Below are 14,101 nucleotides of genomic sequence, written 5' to 3' on the forward strand. Positions count from 1 at the left end.
AGCTCCATTAAAGGCAATGTATGGACCTTCATACACGCAAGTTTTTGCACGTATATGGGTGCGCACCTTTGTACGCACAAAAACACGTTCGTGTGAAGCCACCCTAACGCATATTTATTACATGTTTTGATTAAAGATTTTGGGTTGTTCACCTTCTGGAGCTTGCAAGTTTTACACTAAAATACAATGCATATAAAAAACAAAAGTCTGTACATCCAGCAAAAATATGAAGTGCGAAGGTGCACAGTAAGCCATGGTTGCAAGAAATACAGTAACAGACATCTGCTTCAGCACTCATTTACACTTAGCGTCTGCAAACAAATGCATAAGGCCTCATGTCCACGGGTAAATTGTCATTTTAAATCCGCAGCGTTTTTCCAGCACGCGGATCCGCGCCCTATAGGGATGCATTGGACACCCGCAGGTAGTTAAATACCTGCGGATATCATTTTTCCCTTCAGGCGCAGATCCGCGTGCGAGAAAAAAATGAGACATGCTCCATTTTCGTGTGGGTCTCCCGTGGGGACGGCTCCCGCAGGCTTCTATTGGAGCCTATGGAAGCCGTCCGGATCCGCCGAACACCCGTACCTGAATTAAAACTCACCTGTCCGGACGCTGCAGATCTTCCTTGTGTCGCGGCCAGAACTTCTTTCTTCCGCCCGGCAGATGTGCCCGGCGCATCTGCGCGGCACGCTGCTGGCGTGCCGAGCACATCCGCTGGGCCGAAGAAAGAAGATCCGGCCGCGACAGAGGGGAGACCCACAGCGTCCAGGACAGGTGAGTTTATTCTTATTTTCAGGCTCATGTCCCCGGGAAAGGAGGGACCCGCTGCGGATACTGCATGGAGAATCCGCGACAGGCCTGATTTTCCTCGTGGACATGAGGCCTAATGGTTTTTTGGACTAACAGCATAAAAATGCAAGGTTCTTAGTGAACCATTTGATCAAATTTCTCCATGCCCATCCACCACATTAAGACGAACCTTAATGGATGAGTACCTAGCTCTATAGACACCTCTCTTTAGGCTAAAAAGTCTTTACATGAATGGGAAAGCTGGGTACCTGGCTTATATGTATTTGTTTGCATATAATAAGTGTATATGAGTGCTGAAGCACATGTTTGTTACTGTATTTCTTGCAGCCATCGCTTATTGTGTTCCTTATTACTTGATTTGCTTGTTAAATGACTTTTGTTTTCTATATGCATCGCATTTGTGTAGAAGTGTCTGCCTCTGCTTCTGCCATACACTCCAATTTCCCATATGTCCCAGGTTCAGTGAAAGTCATGTGAAGGTTTTTTAGACTATAGGAATGCATCTAAAGAGCTAGGTACCCATTTATTAAGGTTCACCTTGACGTGGTGGATGGGCATAACGGATTTGATCAAATGGTGCACTAAGATCTTTGCATTTTTATGTGGTTAGTACAAAAAACCATTATGCATTTGTTTGCAGATATTAAGTGTGTCGGGTGCTGAAGCACATGTTACGCTAAAATACAAGCCTCTCGATTGCATTCAGTGTTCTTTCCATCAGATGAGCCAGCCTCTTTCTTTCTGCTCTCCTGAATGCTTATAAAGCTGACATCCCTGTTGACGTTTATGTTATTTGGTTGTAAAGACTTGTACAGGGCTGGAGACTGATCCAATAGTAGCTCATCTGACAGAATGGGAGAATAATGACACTGAACGCAATTGAGCATTGAGTTGAGTGCTTGTATTGCAGTGTAAAATATGCAAGCTGAAGACGAAAAATTATCCAACGTTTTTCATGTAAAACATTTACGTATATGCTTTACTTAATAAAATGCATGCAGTGCATTTAACATGTATTTAAAGGTATCCATAGTCTTTAAATATTCAGTGTGTCTTTGCATCATCAGTAGGATGTAAAAGAGGCTTATGACCTACAAAAGGTTGGAGCCCCTTGCTTTATGACTATACTTTCTAGAGAGTTCTGTACTGAGCTCAGGTACTTCTTGTTCTCCCTGCATTTTTAATCCCTGCCTGTTGAAAAGCTTCAGAGCAGTGCAGGGAGAACAAGCGGCAGCTAGATGCGCCTGAGCCCCAGCAGACAGGTGTGTATATATATTTTTTTATTTTTTTACTACTGCTAAGGATGATTTTTAAGGAAAGGGCTTATATTTAAAGCCCTTCCCTGAAAATCACTGCAGGGGTTGTCGGCATCCTATTACTTTCAATGGGGCAACGTCATCCCCATTGAAATCAATGGGGGAGCTTTGCGATCTGGAATGGATTAATGGCTTTTCGATTCATTTTAATGGGGAAAATTTATTTGACTTAGGAGTGTTTTGGGTTAAGAGCTCCCTCACGGAATGAATTAAACTCTTAACGCAAGGCACCACTGTATAATTTTTTTAATGCAGATTAACTGTTGTAGTGGAACTGATATGCAATTGTGTAATAAATGCATCACCAGATAGAGATTTAGTTTAATCATCATTTTTTAAATGTTGACTTTGATCACATCTTTTTTGTTTAGGAGAATCAGGAACAAACATCAGACACTTGAGATGTCTAAAACTTTATTATTCTCCCTATCTGCAATCTATTCCTACTATTTCTATCAAAGGACAGTGTGACAATGTGGCTAAGCCACAGGATATAATGACTTTACGTGGTGTTCCATTCAACTGTACAAAGCTAAAAGATCAAACTAAGAAAATTACAAAATCTATCTGAATTACCATATATACTCGAGTATAAGCCTAGTTTTTCAGCACATTTTTTTATGCTGAAAAAGCCCCCTCAGCTTATACTCGAGTGAGGTTAAAAAAAAAACAACAAAAAACCTGCAATATTCACCTCCCAGCTTGTGTCTTTGTCTCCAGCGTGATGGTCTCCCTGGTGGTGCGGCAAGCTGCTTGAGAATTCTCCTCGCTGTCATCTCCCTGCTCAGCTTTGAATTTCCCCGTTGTCAGCGCTGTGTAGATAAGCGCTGTGATTGGCTCGAGCGCCAGCCATTCACAGCCGGCGCTCGATCATTCACAGCCATTCAGTGGATGACATCTCTGAATGGCTGTGATTGGTTTATCAAGCGCCGGCTGTGATTGGCTGGCGTTAGATCTAATCACAGCACTTACTTACACAGCGCTGATGGCAGGGGAATTCAAACCTGAGCAGGGAAATGACAGCGGGAAGAATTCTCAAGCAGCTTGTCGCACCGCCGGGAAGACCATCACACCAGGGGCACAGATGGCAGCTGGGAGGTGAGTATTTTTTCTTTACCTAGTAAAAACTCGAGTATAACTCGGCTTATACTCGAGTCAATACGTTTTACCAGTTTTTTGTCGTAAAAGTTATCGGCTTATACTCGGGTCGGCAAATACTCGAGTATATATGGTATATGCTGTTGATTTAACAGTTAATTCTTTTATTTATCAAATGTAAAAGAAGCATAATTGTGAGGCTTGTGCTTAATTAGCAAAATCTTGTTATTAGGGTGCTATATTATATATAGGAAAAGTATGAATAAAGTTGGATTTCACTTTCAATTGCAGAAGATTCTGTGAACTAGGTATAGGTGTCAGGGAAATTTCTGTGTACAGCACCAATCAGGCCCACCCCAATGCCCTGCTGCCGGCAGTAAAGAAGAGACACCACACACGGAGGTCTGGTATAGTTCCTCACACGGGGACATAACTGCGCACTTTATTACAGATTACATGGGATCTTATACCCTTTTGTCTCATCACTAGGAATGGGTGATGGTCTCATTGGCTCAAATTCACCGCATAACCATATATGGGAAGTCCGGATTTCCGGCTGAGACACTGATGATTATATACGTAGTTGAACAGTTGTTATCTTCATACGGCGCCTCTGGGAAAACAGCCAAGCACGCGGCCTTCGTGTTCGGTTCTGTATTATCTCTGAATTTCTGGACACATCTCTCTCAGCCTTGCAAACTTTTGGAATATCTGATGTAAGGCGACATATAAGTTTTTCTCATTTTAACTTTGAATAGAACTTGCATACAGGTATAAAAGCATAAAAAACATATGGCAATATATACATATACCCTCACATAGGTACATTAGTATATAACACATACAATCCTCAGCCTGTTGTTAATATATGTACGATGTTGAAATTAGGTCAAGTGTATAATATGTGGATGAAATGTTTGCAATCTATCCTTGGAGAGCATTACATAGTATAGACATAACAGCCAGTGGTATGTAATCAATTAATCCCAATAGTTCTGCAATTCTGGTCCCCAAGATCAATACTTGGGAACTAAACAGCAAACAAGTACATACAGGTATTATGATCATCTTTACTGTTCTGCCTGACAGGACATGCTGAGACGCTTAGTACTTATAAGGAATATGTATAAAAGGAAGAAGGCTGTATGCACATTTCCCATTGCCTGTGATAAAATCTATTCATTTGTAAGATAAAAATACATCACAACATCCCAAGGATATCATTGGGAAAATGTTAAATATAACTAAATACAGTTATTTACAACCACATTGGCATCTTCATATCCAAGTGCCTAAAGGCATAACATTTACTTAAATATGATCTAAAAGCAGGCTGAAAAAGAGGAATGAATGAAAACTGTCATTTGCCAAAGTTCACACAATAATATTAAATTGGTTTGAAGTAGCACAGAGGAAGCATATGTCTTCCATGCCCTCTGTGCCATGTCAGCATAACCCGGGGAGCTTTGATTGATGTCTTAACAAAGGCTCACCCATGTCAAGGGCTGACTGCTTCACCCCCTCACTGCTCATTGGCGTCACAATGGGAGGAGTTCATCAAATAAAATAACAACATACATCCCTGTGGAAGAGATAAATAGAGAGCTTTCCAGTCATTGGAAAGCCAAGTCAGTGCCCCCCAACCACTGGGTGCCAGCACCATTCTCACTGCACAAGCTAGAACTGGGGATCAGCACCATGGACAGCAGCTCCAGACTGCGCCTTCTTACCCTGGGCAGCTGCTTACTGCTCCTTGTCATCAGTGCTGTGTGTGGGCAGGAAGACAGCTCAGACCTGGAAACCAGGGCACTGCGAGACTTCTACCCCAAAGATGCCATTCCTGCTAGTGAGAAAGAGTTGGTGAGTGATTTGCTGCATCCTGTAATCCCAGAGCATTAGTTATTATAGCAGAGCTGGGCTCTTCACTAGTAAGGATAGCTCCACAGGTTGTGTAAGCTCCACTAAGGTTTATACTTATATACTGTGTGCAGGTTCTATAACTATAGTGTCTGGCATTCCATATGTTATATAAGCTTCAGCTGCAGGGTTTACATATCCACTTGTTACTATTACTTTTGTAGCAGTTGATTGCAAATATGTCACAATTCTCAGCTGGCAATGATAGTTCTTCAGCAACTGTCATGTGCAAGTCAATGCTAGGTATGACAATGAACTTTTTTATATATGTTATGTACTGCATTCATATACGGAAGCTTGTAAGCTCTGATTCATCTCTCTGTTTTATTACTGATAGATGTGTAGCTTCTTTTGGTATGTGGATGCTTACTGAATACTAATGTGAATTTTGTAGCTGGGAGCTCTGCAAGAAGTCTTGGAGAAATTACAGAGTAAACGTGTACCTTCATGGGAAAAGAAATTTGGACAGGTCCCTGTGGTAAGACAATTGCATTCATCTTAAGGCAATGTGTAGGAATATACATGGTTTAGATATTTAAGTTGCCCCTTGTCTTTTAGTTGCACCATTTATTTAAAGGGGCATAGTAGAAAGAGCATGGAAATCTTACAGTGCCTTGTACTTCTGACTAATGATCGTATACAGTATGTAACAACTCCACACATTATTGCATTATATTGTATAGAACACCACTTGTCTTTTACATGTATAAACCATATTTTACATTGTAAATCTAAAGGTAAATGAATGGGATATACATATCAAAAGGAGAAATGTCATATATGATAACACTAAGGATATTGTGGTCTTTCAGGGCATATTGCATATAGAAAATGCCTTCATCCTATATAGCCACAGATGCAAATCTGAAAAGGTCGATTATAATTGCTTTCTGAAATACAGCAGTGAGATGTTCTTTGTTTTTTCATGTTTTTTTCTTGTTTCCTTGTTTTTCAGTGTGATGTAGGGGAGCAATGTGCAGTCAGGAAGGCTTCCAGAATTGGGAAATTATGTAACTGCCCTAGAGGTTCTGCCTGCAACTTCTTCCTTTTAAAGTGTTTATAGAAAAAAATCCAGAGACAATGTGCAGAAGTGAAGAAGCTGAGCACCAACACAACATCCGGAAAGGCAGACTGTGGGTGACCGTGATTTTTACCATTGTAAAATGATGTACAGCATCTGCTCTGCATTTTGTTCTGTTCTGTTAGCCTCTCTGTTTGCACACCTGTGAATATAAAAAATAAAGACATGCTCTGTTTTGTAAAGTCTTCTTTCATGAAGAGTCTTCCAGAAGCTATGGCAAATAAATGCAAGTAATTCAGATACTATGAAAATGCTCTAAGGAAGTTACATACCACACAGGCAGCTAGGTATTGACTGGGGTAACACAGTATACAAGGACACCAATGAGTACATGTAGGGATGTTTACCTTTACTTCAGTCTTGATTCGTCTTTTTTAACTTTTATTAATGACATATTTACCTTCATAGATATAATTAAAAAGAGGATATTTGATAGTGGATGGGCATGTGAAATGACCAACTGCCAATATGGGGCACATGCATTCATAATACATTGGGCTTTGCAAATAGGTTATCCTGAGATAATATAGAATAGTTAGGTCACAATTTAAAGGTTTTGTCCTGATTAAAAAAGGAGGGTCTTTTTGTTAGAAATAGCACCACCCTTGCTCATAGGGGGTGTCTGGTATTACAGCTAATCCTGATTCATGCTCTTGGGCTGAACTGCAATAGCACAGTGGTGCAGATTCTTAAAAAAAAAAGTAAATTTATCAACATCAAAGTAATAACATTGCCACAACTCACAAGACAATTTAGACAGTTTCCTCTGCTTTAAACCTCCTTATGGCTGACATGCTTAACACAGATATTCTGAACGTGCACTTTATGGGTCTTTTTGGTCATGCCTTTTTTCAAGACTCTTTCCAAAATTGTTGAGAAGAGAGCAAAAGTGTCTGCAATACATATTTAATTTGGTGCACAACATGTAGTTCACTTTTTGCCACAATTTTTATTAAAGAGTAATTCCTGAAGTAGTGATGATATTAAAAAGTAACATCAGTGAAAATTCATGCATCAACTCTTAAAACATATGTTGGTAAGTAATGCTGGTATAGTTTATGGTCGCTGTGGGATGCTGCCGAAGAAGTGATTTGTTGGAAATTCCGGAGCTCAGATTCTGGAAAATTAATAAGCATTGCCCTTTTTCTGGGGATTAGTGTGGGTCCAGGGAGTAGACTCCTAAATAGATAATCTTAACAGCCGATGCCTCATGACAATGCCTTTTTATATGCCCTATCAGTCTGATAGGTGAGGATACCACCTCTGTGTCCTACACCTATCTTGTGTTCTGGTCCCCACCTTCCCCATCCACCCTAAATAAGGTGGTTGGGGGTGGTTAACAGAAATAGCCAAGTGCCCTGTACTACACTTTTTCTGTAACTCACATAGAAGACAACGAGAGTTACGCAAACAGCATAGCACAGCAAGCTACGCTGTTTTCATAACTCTAGAGCTGTGGAAATAGCATAACTCCATGTGCTGTTTGCTTAACATTGACTTCTATGGGAGGAAGGGAAACAGCGTAGCTCAGCTGAGCTTGGCTGTTTCCATAATCACAACTACCCAGCCACTTCATATTCAGCGGTGCTTCAATCTCAACCATATCTGACCGAAATGGGAAAACCCCTTTACATGGTCACATGAAATACTACTTTTCCCATGCAATGGCCACTGTTGGAACATGTATGTCCAGCTGTAGCTCCCCCCAGCGATATCAGCTATCCACTGTGAAAATCAGAAGCTGGACTCAAGGGAATATTCTAATCATAAGGCCTGCTTCAATTAAAAAAAGTTGATGAGGCAACTCCTTTTAAATTAGAAGCAAAGCCGACTCATAGATACATACCTATCGTCTAGCTGAAATGTTTCAGATATAGTATGAACACAAATGGCCAATACTCATTTCAAATTTAGCATTATATAGCATATCAATGTTGGCTGCATGCATGGACTCTTAGAATTTTGTACACCCACATGTTCTGAGCATGTTAGCTAGAGATGAGCGAGCATACTCGCCAAGGACAATTACTCGAGCGAGCATTGTCCTTGGCGAGTACCTGCCCACTCGGAAGAAAAGATTCAGGTGCCGGTGGGGGCTCCCCCCTGCTCACTCCCGCAAATCACTGCTTACCCGCGCCGGCACCCGAATCTTTTCTTCCGAGCGGGCAGGTACTCGCTAAGGACAATACTCGCTTGAGCAATTGTCCTTAGCGAGTATGCTCGCTCATCTCTAATGTTAGTGCTTCCATCTAATTTGCAGCAATTAAGAGAATCTATCATGTCCACATGGTCAATATTCCTGCAGAACAATTTCAACACCTAGTGCAGACTTATACAGCTTGGCGGTAGATAGGGGTCAAAATTTAAATAGCCAAACCTCTTGGGTATAGATAGGTTGTTAGTGGCTTCAAAGTGGTGCCAAAGATTGTATTCTTTTGGAAGGGCTATAACTTCTTGGCAAACAAGGCACAGTATTTTCTTTCGTATAAGTAAACATGTATCTACTGCATTGATCCACTCTGGATTAAATGCCCTATGTTCTGAGTCGATCTTCTGTTTCTTTTTATCACTCATTTTACATCGCCCCAAACATTTTTACTCTCCAAAAAAGTGCTCACTGTCCCTGCACTGCTGTTGGATTCCCAGAAGAAACTTTCTGCATCGCCTGTACCACAACACTTTCCACTCTGCGATCGCTGTTGGTTATACCACTGCTCCCGGGGCCTAAAAGACCTTCCCTGACATCACACTCCTGTGACTGGTCATGCAGCGAAGGAGGGGATAGTGGGCATTAGCTGCATTTCAACGCAAGGTTCAAGTCACTCAGCTGATCCCCTCAATTGCTGAGCGGCCACTCACATGAATGTGATTCAGGGAAGGTCCCTTAGGCTAGTCATACTAGCCACTAGTGTGACATGACTATGTCATGGATTGTGACATGACTATGATGTCAAGAGTCTAGCAGTTAGCCTCTTGACATCATAGTCATGTCACAGTCCGCAGGCCGCCAGAAATCATTTGCCGGGCAACTTGTGGCCCATGAGCTGTATGTTGTACAGGCCTGACCTAGCAGCATACATGCCACGATGAATTGCTGCGACTCTTAAAGCCAAAACAGGTCCAACATGTTACTAGATGGACTTCTCTAATAAACTGGTCATTCAGTGTACGTGTAAGAGATGCTGAGTACATACTGGTAGTAAAATATTATAGAATGTGCAATCACTTCTTGTATGCCTACGAGGACACAACATGTATAATTAGCAGTTCTGCTGTTCAATGAAATACAAATGATCTCTTACATTTTTGTATAGAAATACAGTGAAATTGTTGCAGCAATTTGTGTCTGGTCCAACATGAGCAAATGAAAATTAATCGAAGGTATCAAAGCTGCTTTCACACTTCCAGACAAAATGAATATGTTCTTTCTTATTAATCCTTGTACTCCAGGTAAGGACATGCTATGTGGAAGGTTATTCACCTCATTAAACTGAGTTTTACTAATGAACCAGTCATATGGCTTTATTAAAGCATTGAGTCATGGTGGAAGAAACTCTTCAGCAGTGTAAGGGCTTATTTGTACAAGTGTATATCAGCCGGTGTTTTCACTGCCCGCCGATATACGATTTTATCTGACCAGTCTCCCCTTCCCTTGCTCTCTGCCTCTCCCCTCCCCCTCCAGCTGCTTTTAACCCTTTGCAATCCAATTTTGAATTCAGGTTTCCTAGGGGGCTTTCTCTTTCTGCCATTTTACAATGGCGCCATCTGCTGGCTAGAGCCAGTACTGCAACTATGACATGCTGGAGAGGCCCCTGAGAACAAAGCGGCCAGTAATATACAATAATAATACCCTGCCAGATGTCTTCTGACATCGGAGCTGTACAGGCTTCAATCAAAATGTTGGAAGATGTCAGACAGTGGATTGGAAAGGGTTAATGGTAGTGGGCAGGATGGGGCGGAGCTAAGCTCCCGACCCGTGTCCGCAGCCAGCAATAGAAGAGGCCAGGACAGAGTGGAGCTTAGCTCTGCCCCAACCTTCGCCTCTCATTGCAAACGCCAGAGTGGAGGAGAGAGGCAGAGAGCCGGTGAGGGGGAGGGAAGGGGGGAACTGCTAAGATGGAAGTGTATATATGCCAGCCGTGAAAATAGGCCCTTAGACTGTTGAAGAGTTTCTTCCACCATGCAGTACATTTATGGTTTTGCTATAATAACAATCAACAATCTTACTTTAATTCTCTAATTGACATGCTATGTAAATTAAGACTCCTTTACACGAGCGGCGCCTTATCAAACTCGTCTGCATCGCCGCTGAAAGGGAAAAAGCTGCAATCAAAATTTGCATTTTCTCGTCTATTCACACGCCACAGCGCGGAAATCCCTTGGTTGGCATAACTCTTCGGAATGACTTCTAAGGGTTAAAGGGGTTGTCCCGCGCCGAAACGGGTTTTTTTTTTTCAACCCCCCCCCCCGTTCGGCGCGAGACAACCCCGATGCAGGGACGTACAGAAAGCTTACCGGAGCGCTTACCTTAATCCCCGCGCTCCGGTGACTTCTATACTTACCTGTGAAGATGGCCGCCGGAATCCTCTTCCTCCGTGGACCGCAGCTCTTCTGTGCGGTCCATTGCCGATTCCAGCCTCCTGATTGGCTGGAATCGGCACGTGACGGGGCGGAGCTACACGGAGCCTGCATTCTGCACGAGCGGCTCCATTGAAGAGAGCAGAAGACCAGGACTGCGCAAGCGCGGCTAATTTGGCCATCGGAGGGCGAAAATTAGTCGGCTCCATGGGAACGAGGACGCCAGCAACGGAGCAGGTAAGTAAAAAACTTTTTATAACTTCTGTATGGCTCATAATTAATGCACAATGTATATTACAAAGTGCATTAATATGGCCATACAGAAGTGTATAGACCCACTTGCTGCCGCGGGACAACCCCTTTAACTAGAGCCAGCTGTAATCTTCTCCCAGCAGTGGATGCTGCTAAACTCTCTTCCTCTCCATAGAAGCCTATGGGGGCATCCAGGGTATCTCAGCCAAAAGATATGGCAAGACCTATCTTTTCCGGCTGTGTATAAAATTGGTTGCTGTTTTCGGTTGCCAATGTTCTATTATTCTATAATTACATGGCCGAAAATTGCTCACCTGAATAAATACATTAGAACCCAATGCTTCAGATAGTCGTGATTTTTTTTAACACGGCTAAATTAGCCACATAAATACAATTGTGTGAGTCAGGCCTATGGATAGTTTCACATGGGCGATCGCGATTTTTCTGCGAGAAAATTGTGGCAAAATCTTTTTTCCCACTACTTTTGAGCATCAGCGCTCATTTTTCTCACTAAAACATCACTACCCCTTTTGTTTTTCTCACACGATTTTCCATGTTTTTTTAGTGCGAAAATCAATAGGATTTTCTAACGTTAAAAAGGCATCACATTTGCAAGTTCATGCTTTGCAATGCAATAGAAAGGAGGCTCTATAGGGAAACATGGGAGATTATAAAAAGAAAACAAAATGCAGAAAGATAGAGCATGCTGCAATTTTTTTTCACTCTACATCACATGAGTGAAAACATCACTAATGTTAAGGAAACCATTGAAAATGTTTGGTTTCCTTATTCTGCATTTTTCATAACTCTCAAATCACGCAATAATCGTGTGATTTTATCGTCCATATGAAACCACCCTTAGGGCTCATTCACACAAACGTATATCAGCCACGTTTTCACGGACGGATGATATACGCTGCCCATCTGATGCATTGGTTTACAATGCATCAGTTCAGATGGGCATATTCCCGTGGCGTAAAAATGTCTGGCCAGCAAAGATAGCCCATACAGAACGCATTCCAGTTGGGAGCTTTTACGCCGGCCGGAAAGGATGGTTTAAGAATAGAGATGAGCGAACGTACTCGTCCGAGCTTGATATTCGTGCGAATATTAGGGTGTTCGGGATGCTCGTTACTCTTAACGAGCACCACGCGATGTTCGGGTTACTTTCAGTTTCCTCTCTGAGACGTTAGCGCGCTTTTCTGGCCAATTGAAAGACAGGGAAGGCATTACAACTTCCCCCTGTGACGTTCAAGCCCTATACCACCCCCCTGCTGTGAGTGGCTGGGGAGATCAGATGTCACCCGAGTATAAAAGTCGGCCCCTCCCGCGGCTCGCCTCAGATGCCTTGTGAGTTAGCTGAGGGAAAGTGCTGCTGCTGGTGCTGCTGTAGGGAGAGTGTTAGGAGTGAGTGTAGGCTTCAAGAACTCCAACGGTCCTTCTCAGGGCCACATCTATCCGTGTGCAGTACTGTGGAGGGTGCTGTTAGCAGTGTTGCACAATTTTTTTTTTTTTCAAAATCGGCTGTCTGCAGAGCATTGCGCCCTGCAGTAATAGTCCAGGGACAGAAGTGGTGGTTAGGCAGGGAGAGTGTTAGGAGTGAGTGTAGGCTTCAAGAACCCCAACGGTCCTTCTTAGGGCCACATTTAACCGTGTGCAGAACTGTGCAGGCTGCTGTTAGCAGTGTTGCATTTTTTTATTTTTTTTAAAATCGGCTGTGCAGAGCATTGCGCCCTGCAGTAATACTACAGGGACAGAATTGTGTAGGCAGGGCCAGAAGACATATATTATTGATTGAATATAGTCAGTGGGCCTTTTCTTTAACCAAAAAAGGGAAACATTCTATTTGGCCTGCCTCTGACAGTCCTCAGCGTTCTGGGTACGTGTGTGGTGGGTGCAGAACGTAAACAGAAATCATACGCAGCCAGCTACGTTTAACAGCAGGCTTGCGCCAATTTCTTTCCTGCCTGGGAAAAATCACCGCTCTGCTGTAGTTAATAACTCTGCAACCCTGCAGTTCTGTGACACATTTGCAGGGCCAGAAGACATATATTATTGATTGAATATACGCAGTGGGCCTTTTCTTTACCAAAAAAAGGGAAACATTCTATTTGGCCTGCCTCTGACAGTCCTCAGCGTTCTGGGTACGTGTGTGGTGGGTGCAGAACGTAAACAGAAATCATACGCAGGCAGCTACATTTAACAGCAGGCTTGCGCCAATTTCTTTCCTGCCTGGGAAAAATCACCGCTCTGCTGTAGTTAATAACTCTGCAACCCTGCAGTTCTGTGACACATTTGCAGGGCCAGAAGACATATATTATTGATTGAATATACGCAGTGGGCCTTTTCTTTACCAAAAAAAGGGAAACATTCTATTTGGCCTGTCTCTGACAGTCCTCAGCGTTCTGGGTACGTGTGTGGTGGGTGCAGAACGTAAACAGAAATCATACGCAGCCAGCTACGTTTAACAGCAGGCTTGCGCCAATTTCTTTCCTGCCTGGGAAATCAAATCACTGGTAATACACCATGCTGAGGGGTAGGGGTAGGCCTATAGGACGTGGACGCGGGCGAGGACGCGGAGGCCCAAGTCAGGGTGTGGGCACAGGCCGAGCCAGTGCGGTGGCCAGGGGTAGAGGCAGGGCCAGACCGAATAATCCACCAACTGGTTCCCAAAGCGCCCCTTCGCGCCATGCCACCCTGCAGAGGTCAAGGTGCTCTACGGTGTGGCAGTTTTTCACAGAGACGCCTGACGACCGACGAACAGTGGTGTGCAACCTTTGTCGCGCCAAGATCAGCTGGGGAGGCACCACCAACAGCATGCGCAGGCATATGATGGCCAAGCACCCCACAAGGTGGGACGATGCCTGTTCACCGCCTCCGGTTTGCACCACTGCCTCTCCCCCTGTGCCCCAACCTGCCACTGAGATCCAACCCCCCTCTGAGGACACAGGCACTACCGTCTCCTGGCCTGCACCCACACCCTCACCTCCGCTGTCCTCGGCCCCATCCAGCAATGTCTCTCAGCGTAGCGTCCAGACGTCGCTAG

General features: G+C 43.4%; 1 protein-coding gene across 1 annotated transcript; it reads left to right on the plus strand.

Moving 5' to 3' along the window:
* The first annotated feature begins 4,639 nt into the window (after window positions 1–4,639).
* On the plus strand, window positions 4,640–6,407 carry LOC136610767 (cocaine- and amphetamine-regulated transcript protein-like). Its single transcript, XM_066589978.1, has 3 exons — window positions 4,640–5,087; window positions 5,539–5,622; window positions 6,100–6,407. Exons 1-3 carry the CDS (start codon window positions 4,926–4,928, stop codon window positions 6,205–6,207), a joined length of 354 nt encoding a protein of 117 aa, XP_066446075.1. The 5' UTR covers window positions 4,640–4,925; the 3' UTR covers window positions 6,208–6,407.
* Window positions 6,408–14,101: the final 7,694 nt, after the last annotated feature.

Source organism: Eleutherodactylus coqui, chromosome 2 (assembly GCF_035609145.1).
Source record: "Eleutherodactylus coqui strain aEleCoq1 chromosome 2, aEleCoq1.hap1, whole genome shotgun sequence".
NCBI lineage: Eukaryota > Metazoa > Chordata > Amphibia > Anura > Eleutherodactylidae > Eleutherodactylus > Eleutherodactylus coqui.